Here is a 9,251-nt window from a genome sequence, read left to right as displayed (position 1 = left end):
CCTACAATTTTTTGTTTATAACGTAGTTTATACGGATTATTTTCAAAAAAATATACGTATTTTGGAAATGTTGAGTCGAATTACTCTATAATCGATTAATTTTATGAAAGAAAACCTTTCAAACAGCCGTAGTCCGTAAACTATGATTCCTACAAAATTGATTCATAAAGAACGGAACGTATCTACCGTCTTATAGGGGGATCTACTGTAATTGTTTATGCTAAAATAATTTTTTTTTTTCCTTTCTACATCTTCATATATTTAAATTTTATATATCACTTTAACGTGTTTCAGAATTCTATAAAAGACTTGATAAAGACAACGGTTCACAATACTTTTAAAGAAGAAATACACCTTATAGTTCAGAATACTTTCAAAGAACAGATGCAGCAAGAAATTCAACAGCTTCTGAGGAACTGCGTCCGTCAGGTCGTCGATGATTCTGTTGTAGATCTGCATGACGCACTCCGTAGAGAACACAATCAGCTTCAGTTTGAAATGATAAGACAGTTTCAGATTCAGTTGGTAATTAAAAGATAAATTTATTACAAAAAATATTTTTCTAGTAATCTTTTTGTTTTGAATAAAAAAATTATTTTTTAGATTGAAATACAAGAGCTTCTGAAACAAACATTGGTAAACGAACAGCATCTCATTGCTGAAGTTGAAAGGTTAAAGGAAGAAAATGAAAAACTGAAGATGGTTTACTGAAACTGTAAACTTTTGGAAATATTTTTGTGCCTTGTAATTACCATCATGTACAGTACATAATATATTTAGCTATATTTTTAAAATATTCTCATGGACTATAAAGATTAATTTTAAAATTCCGGTGTTGTTTATATTTTTTTTTAATGTAAACAAACAAAAATGTTAGATATAAATAAATTTTATATTTACTAATTTGTTATAAATAAAAGTTATTTTGATTATATATTTTTATTAGCAATTTGCAAGATCATCTGGAAAATGTTTTTTCTGAACAAAATCACCATTTTAGCATTCAGGTTTTTTATAATGCTTTTAATATATTTTTACATAAATGTGAGGCTGATTTGAGATTTTCTTTTACTTTAAGAGAAGGAAAATGCAATGACTATTAGTAGCTTTTCTAGTCAAATAAAATCAAACTTATTTTCAGAAAAAAAATATATAATGCATATTAATTATTTAATGACTTACGTTGAAAAATAACTGTTACATTATGCAAGCAATAAGTAAAAACACTTCTTTTTGAAAAGAATTTTCCTATATGAAAGTTCTAAATCATGCCAGAAATCTTCAAATTTAATGTGTAATGATGTATTTGAATCTGATCATACGTTATTTATTTCAGAAAATTATCCAAATATAGATAAATTTATGCATTTGCTTCTTGTGAAAAACAAGAAGCATCTCAATATTTGTGTTTACAAATCTTTTTAAATTTCACATGATTCTTTTGACAATGACTACATGCTTCTGTTTTGTGAGTTTTAAAAACTGCATTTGTTATTTTCCTGGCTTTAAAAGAAAGATATTTATCTTTCTTTTAAGGCCAGGAAAAATTTTTGATATTTCTTGTAATAATTTTGTCATAACTATGATTATCAATTCATGGATCAATGAAGATGAGAAATCTGAGCAACTGAGTGAAGTGTAATACAGGCAAAGATAAGAGCATATATGAGAAATTGGAAACAGGAAAGGGATAGAAGACAATTTATGGATTAGCTATAGTCAAAACTAGAGATGTAACTCAAGAAAAGCAGATTATTAGAGGTTTTAACAGAGTTGAAAAGTATTCAAAATAGATTGAGTAGTTCAATACTGTGTTAAAATAGAGCAAGGGTGGGTGACTTTTTCTATGTAAGGGTCATATTTAAAACTTGTGAACTGATGCGAGTCACACACGAGAAAAAAAAATGAAGAAATAATTGTGATTTAACCATATATGATTATAAATTAACATAAATATGCATAATTTGACTTCTGTCACTGATGTGAATGTAATATATCCAAAATATTTGGTTGAATATTAGTCACTGCTAGTTTTAGTTTTCACGCGAGTCTGTAGCCGATTTCTGGTTTAACTTTTTATTAAATTGTAGTAAATAACGATAGAATTTTTGCTGCATACTTCCTTAACTGGGAAATTGATATATTTATTAATATTTTGTGCGATGCAGGCTGCACAAAATATTAATGTGGGCTGTGAGTTGCCCACCTCTGATGTAGAGAATGAAATTAAATATAAAAAGAATGATGAATTGAATTAGAGAATGGTTAGAAGTATTCCCTGGTGGAAAGTTATTGTCACGTGAAGATGATATGATAGTCTAACTCTGATCCAAAGATATTAGAGCAGGGATTCTCAAGCTCTTTTGTGTATCAACACCTTTTAAGAAAAATTTTCTACAAATTAAACAATATTAAAATATTATACTGTATATGCATGCACAATATTTATGTAATTTGCTCCGTTACCTCTAACGGATCAATACTTACTCTGTTGGGAAACCCTGTATTAGAGGTAGCTATTATACAAATATAAAACAATTTGAGCTGAAAGAAAACAAATTCAGATAATATTCTAGATATTGAAATAGTGAAAGAAAATGATTAAAATATATGTTGTATCACTTTGAGTATGAAACAAACAACATGGAAAACTGCAAATGTGAATAAACCTATGGATGCAATGCTGAACTAGAAAATTTTATCCAAGAAGGTACCAGGAAATAATTGATCATTCATGTGAATGATCAATTATTTCCTGGTACTTTATTATCTAGCAAACAAACAAGACCAGACTTAGCATTTCCACCAACAGCTTCATTGAAAGCAAAGACACAATAGAAATACATTATGATGCTGTGAAATGAATATCAAGATACTTGAAGTACTGAATAAGGAATTATGTATCTAAAAAGAGAACTAAAACTAGAAGGCTATGCTGATGCTAGTTGGAGGTGTGGAAAAAATAAAGTCTATTACCAACTTTATATAAGAAGCCACTAATTATCAGATAAATTGGTCCTCAAAGGCATAAGAAAATGTTTCATTACCAGAATGTGATGCAGAAATAACTTCTGTTTTGCATGATGTAAAAAAGGGATATATCTTCAAATATTACTAGAGGAACTGGCTGAAACCTCATTTACTAGAACAATAATTTTTGCAATAATAAATCAGTTGTAAGTTTAGCTGAAAATGGGATCACATAATTATATTTATTAGTTTTGTAAATGAAAAAACTGAACAAACAGTACAAGCTAGAATATTAGTAATTAGTGAGAACAAAGTATCATATTTACTAACAAATCCAATACTTTGTTTAAAGAAAAAGCCTTTATACAATGACAAATACATTGTAATATTAGTACCTATCTTTAAACATTTAAATAATGTCTTTAGGATTAAATTGTATAACAAGACTCCAGTAATTTCATTTCATGGAGACCATACTAGGTTTTGAGTGAGTAAAAGTTAATTTAATAATTTTACTATTGTTATGTTTCAGTTTAATAAAATAAAGTTTAATTTCAAGAAAGAATTATTGTAGGAAGTTCTCACCAAATCACTAAAGCTTAGGCATCTTTAGTATTGACAAATTAGAGAATGCTTAGAAGCATTCTGTCATGCTTCTAAGCATTCTCAATCAATGCACTGCACAAATAAGAGCAAACTTTCTCACCATTCAAAACTGCAATTGTGACTTAATCCTCTACCAAGATTTATTAGAGTATTCATCTGCTCTAATAAATCTGGTCTTGGTAATCAATGATAGTGGATGAACACCATCATTGATTACCAAGACCAGATCCACCTGAAAGCTGCCAACTGGTCACTTTTATCATTGATCATGTGTCCTGACTGTTTCAAAAAAAGACTTTCATTTCTCGATTGTTTATAGGACAACTGCTCCTATTGTTCATGACTCATGATATGCAACTTGCATCATCAGCAAATTTATCAATTGGTGGTAGAGATAAGCCTGATGCTGAGGATAGGAATATTCTACTCAATGAGTTACTCAAGATCTGCTGGATGCCTTAATTTCTTACTAGAACTCATCTCAGGAAATGAGAACCTGTAATTGAGGTAGTTATTGTTGCAACTGTCACCAGAAATGGTTGCAACTAGATATTGGATCTGAAATCAATTGTTTCACACAGTGCTGACTTCAGAACAAACTGTTGACTTTCTAACCTTACTCTCTGAGCAAAGGCTAACATCAGTATAAAACACTACATCTACACTAGGAAACAGCTCTGGTCAAACAAATCAGATACAGAATAACAGTAGATCATTGGTGAAAATGTTGACCCAGGGAACCATACAACCAAACAATTTCCCACCTCTCTCCTGTCATATTAAAATTTTATAATTTTTTGAATATAGTTAATATTTGTAATAAATTTATCAAATCTAATTGATATTAGGAAAATTTGTGATTTACTACTATGATATTTTTTGTACATAAAACTCTCTTACTTTTTATTTGCAACACTACAATTCTAGAAGTCAATGAAACTTACATTCATTGTATTAGGTTTGAAACAAAAAGTTTTGAAAGGCAACTTTTAATTTTATTGAAATGAAAATATTAAAACAATGAATCATTCATAATCTAATTTAAAGTAACAAACTGAAAGAAAAGTGTAGGAATAAGTTAAATAAATGAATTTCACAACTTAAGTTATCCTCTTTCTCTGTCATTCTAACTACTGAATATACTGTGTTTTTAAAATATATAACTCTTATTTACTACTAAATAATCAATATAAAAATATATATTTATTTAAATTAAAAGTAGCAAATCAAAATATTATATTATAATTTCAATATTTTCTAATTTTATTGCAATAAGCATTAGTAGTATTTGCTAAAGATAACTTTTTAATGTGTTGTTCTACTGTCTGAGACAGAATAAAATGGAAATTTTACACAGTACAGTAATTTATAAGTTGATTTTTAATATAAATTATTTTAAAAATGTAATTACATTTGATTTTAAAAAGTTATTACTATTTACATCTGTACATATTTTCCTAAGACTTTAAATTTACATGATTAATTTATATCAAACTGTAAATTGTTAAGGCATTATTTATGTCAGTCAATTTCTATTTTAATACTTGCCTTATATTTGAAAAATTAACTTCAAGATATTTTTCTTGAATTACATTATCTCTTCTTTCATTCTTTTTCTTTCAATAAGAATTTATATATTTCCACACAAAATTAGTAAAGATATTTCACATTTCCTTGTACTTACTAAATTTATCAAGCTAGATTCCTTTTTTTTTTTTTGATCAGAGAAAATTGACACATTTTAAAAGATATAGTCAAAGGGGCAAAATATTTGAAGTAATTTAACAATAATTCATTCATTCAATATTAGTAGAGTATGAATTAGGATTTCTGGATCCTGACACCATTTTCATTATTTTCTGTGCACTATATTTCGTGGATTTCAACAAACCTGAAAGAATTATTATTATATTATTATAAAAGCAATGATACAATACAGCTTGAACTTCACACCAGATATCGTGTAAACAGAAAGTAAAAACAGACTGAGTGTGGTGTTAACAGTTTTTTAAATTTTGTTCACTGAAGATGATGAATGTAAATTTCTTGAAAGCACTAGCAAAAATAAAAAACTGTTAACGCTGCACTCAGTGTGTTTTTACTTTCTTTTTTAAAGCAATGGTTAAAATGTGTTAAAATTATATTTAAAAATTTGCATAACAAAGTTTACATTTACACTTTTCAAAAATACACTTTGTATTGAAAAATGGTTTTTCAATACAGTGTATTTTATTCAATTTTCTCATGATTCTTATTTAATGGATTAAAATAATAATAATAATAACTCTCCTGTGGTCACCACCTGGTCATGGCGGGAGAACCCAGTCATTTTACTGATCCATAGGGCAATGCAGGCTGGAGCACAAGCTCCTAGTAGGGACACCCATGTCAGTAAGGTCTATGGGGAGAAATGAAGCTAAGAGTGACCACACCCACATTCTATGGAGTTATTCATAATGGTAGTAACCAGATCAAAGTGTGATATTGGCTCGGACGTTGCCTGGGTTAACAAGGTCTGCGTTTGTGGGTTAGGCAGAGGCTCATGTTCAAAAAATAGGCCACAGTCTCCCTTGGTTACCGGTGGCAAAAGCAGCACCGGCCCAAGCATGGCTACTGCAATGCCCTCAACAGATGTGAGGAATCAACCTAGCCTTGGTGTTTCTGTGGCAATGCATCCACAGACCACAAAGGCCAACAGATGAAATGGACATCAGAAATGAACGAGTTTATCATCCGTACTTACTACGCAATCACAAAACTTGAAACAAACATGACAGCATACAGACAACAACTATACCATAGATTCACACAACAATATCCTCACCTCATTGTCACCGAACAAAGGGTTATCGATCAGAAAAGAACAATTATACACAACAACATTATCCCACAAACAACACTTGAACTTATCAAACAGGTTGCTGATCAAATACATCAACACACAGAAACATTTAACATTATTAATGAAGATCACGTAACTTGTCAGGATAATATAGAAACAAGCATTGATAATAGCACACATATAACAACTACCACTAATGATACTACAGGCACTTCCCTCATCCATCACTGATAACATAGACATAGAATTAGTTAATACGCTCTCACTTATATTTCAGGAAACACTCACTTAATATACTGGTACAGATCCCACACAAAGACCATGAATAACAAAAATCAACATGTCAAAGGAAGTAGGAAAAACACTAAATTATGTAAACACTCACTACCACACTACATTCATTCAATTTCTACACTCTCAGACATTCATACATTAGTTTATGCTGGGACAGTCACAGTAGTGACACACCATGGTCTGAAAATACAATCACAGACAGACACACACAAAACACAATTCTATCACAAGCCTGCCTGGCAGAGAAGAATAGAAACACAAATAAATGACGTTAGACAGCAATTAGGCAGGCTGACACAATACACTAAAAACAACATAACACCCAAATTAATGAAACAACTCAAAAACATTTTCAAGAAAATCAAAACACACACAAAACACGAACATCACAACACACACATTACAGAATACATCGATACACTAAAACAAAAACTCGCAGACAAAGCACGTAGACTCAAACGATACAAAACATGTACACTACGAAAACAACAAAATAAATTATTTGCAAACAACGAAAAACTTTTCTACAGACAAATCAGTACCAAAACAAACACTGATACACAGCACAGTGGCACACCAACAGAAGAAGAACACACAACTTATTGGTTTTCTCTTTGGTTCAATGCTGTTACACACAATGCTGATGCAGACTGGATCGAGGAGGAGAACAGAAACTTGCACAACATACCAACTATGCCCTGTGCTGAAATAAACATACACGACATCCGCTACGCTGTGAACAGAACGCACAACTGGAAGACACCTGGTGTAGATAACATTCACAATTTCTGGTACAAAAAATTTACATCACTGCAACAGGAACTAGCTAAACATCTAACACACATCATCATCAACTCACAAGACATGCCAAAATTTCTTACTCAGGGCATCACCTACATGAAACTTAAAAACACCACCACAGACCTCACACAATACAGTCCAATTACATGTCTTCCAACACTCTACAAATTATTGACATCCTGTATCACAAACAAAATATACAAACATGTTGAAGAACACGACATTCTTACAGAACAACAAAAAGATTGCCGTAGAAATCACAGGGGATGCAAAGAACAGTTACTCATAGATTCAGTCATTCTACGGCAAGCACACAAACAACNGTACACGTATTTGTAAAATCTAAGTGACTCGTACAACATGGAATTCATATAAAACGGAATAATCAATGATCTTATACAGGGGTCGACTGTATTACTTTTTGCTAAATACACAAAAATAGTTATAAAAAATTTTGTATGTACAATTGAAGTTATTTAAGATGTCAAATTTCCATAAAAGAGAGTTTTTACTCTCTTTTATGGAAATTTGACCCAACAATTACCAAATTTGCAATCATGCAAATCTGGTAATTAGTAGCTGTTTACAAAAATTTTTCAATGTAATCGCATGCTTATTCTTTAAAATGATATTTTTGGAAATTGGTTATCTTTTGATGGTTTAGAAAAAGTAAATCAGATCTATATTTTGATGAAATTAAGAACTGTATATAGAATAATAATTATTATATATCTGCAATGCTTCTTAATATTTAAAAGGGAAATAATGTAAAAGTAAATTACAAACAGCATTAACTTTATGGTTGATAGAACAGATTAGAGATTCTTCATTTCAAAATGTTAGTTGTCATATCTATTATACAAAGTTTAGTTTAGTAATAAAAAGTTAAGAGAATTACACATAAGAAATGAGTCATTTTCTAAATTTACATGCCAATTAAAAATCTTTGTTCTCTGTTACAAAACAATTTACTTTTAGTGTAAAACATGCCATCTAAATTACATACAAAAACACTTGAGCATGAGCATGAATAGAATTAATGTACTTAAAATCATTATCTGTATACTAATACTTAAAAAATTATGGATTGTAACTCAAAATATATTTATAATAGACTAGTGCATCAAGATATATGACTTAAGGATAAGAAAATATACAATTATAGAGAGCTTATTCTGAGATTTATTGATTTTTAACACTTATTTTCAACTTTTTATTTCTTTTAATTCTTAAAAAGTACAAATACAGTAGATCCCCTATAAAACCGTTTCCTATAGTTATGATTCCTATAAAAATTGTGGCATTATCCGTAAACAACGGTAAAAATAACTCCTATAATACGTAAAACGTCATCGGGCAGCCGAACTACTTACCCGCCGTCCGTAGCGCCACGCTACGGAGAGATTTCTATCGTCTGGACAGTATTATATAAATTATATATAAATTAGGTACTGTACATATAATTATATATTAATTATATATAAATTAGGTACTGTATATATAATTATATATTAACTTAATTTATTGTAACTTTATTATAATTAAATATATATTTTTCGCCGTCTAGCGTCACGCTACGGCGAGTTAGGCGACCTATCGTCTGTTTAGTACTGTAATTTTATACATTTCTTGTGAAAGAAACATTTCTTATTTAACGGCCATAAAAATTATTTATATTAATGATGTCTCCAAAGGTCAACGAAGTTTTCGCAGAAAAATAATATCAGAAATCGCGGCC

The 9,251-nt window shown here is 29.9% G+C and overlaps 2 protein-coding genes across 3 annotated transcripts in view; one reads left to right on the top strand and one right to left on the bottom strand.

Annotated features, from left to right (window-relative positions):
- The window catches only part of LOC111624347 (protein NEDD1-like), a 31,426-nt gene extending 30,599 nt beyond the window's left edge, over positions 1-827 (top strand). Inside the window, exons 11-12 of the mRNA XM_023367171.1 lie at positions 295-525; positions 604-827. Coding sequence (XP_023222939.1) covers positions 295-525; positions 604-711 — 339 coding nt within the window. The 3' untranslated portion in view covers positions 712-827. The remainder of the gene's footprint in view (positions 1-294; positions 526-603) is intronic.
- Positions 828-4,954: 4,127 nt separating this feature from the next.
- LOC111624346 (phosphatidate cytidylyltransferase, mitochondrial-like) overlaps positions 4,955-9,251 on the bottom strand; it is a 25,086-nt gene continuing 20,789 nt past the window's right edge. For both annotated transcript variants that reach the window (XM_023367170.1, XM_023367168.1), the window contains exon 8: positions 4,955-5,467. In XM_023367170.1, coding sequence (XP_023222938.1) covers positions 5,373-5,467 — 95 coding nt within the window. In that variant the 3' untranslated portion in view covers positions 4,955-5,372. The remainder of the gene's footprint in view (positions 5,468-9,251) is intronic.

This window comes from Centruroides sculpturatus, unplaced genomic scaffold, assembly GCF_000671375.1.
Source record: "Centruroides sculpturatus isolate CEXI.00-Female unplaced genomic scaffold, Cexi_2.0 scaffold9, whole genome shotgun sequence".
In the NCBI taxonomy this organism is placed as follows: Eukaryota; Metazoa; Arthropoda; class Arachnida; order Scorpiones; family Buthidae; genus Centruroides; species Centruroides sculpturatus.
This window is presented reverse-complemented; position numbering and strand designations above follow the sequence as displayed.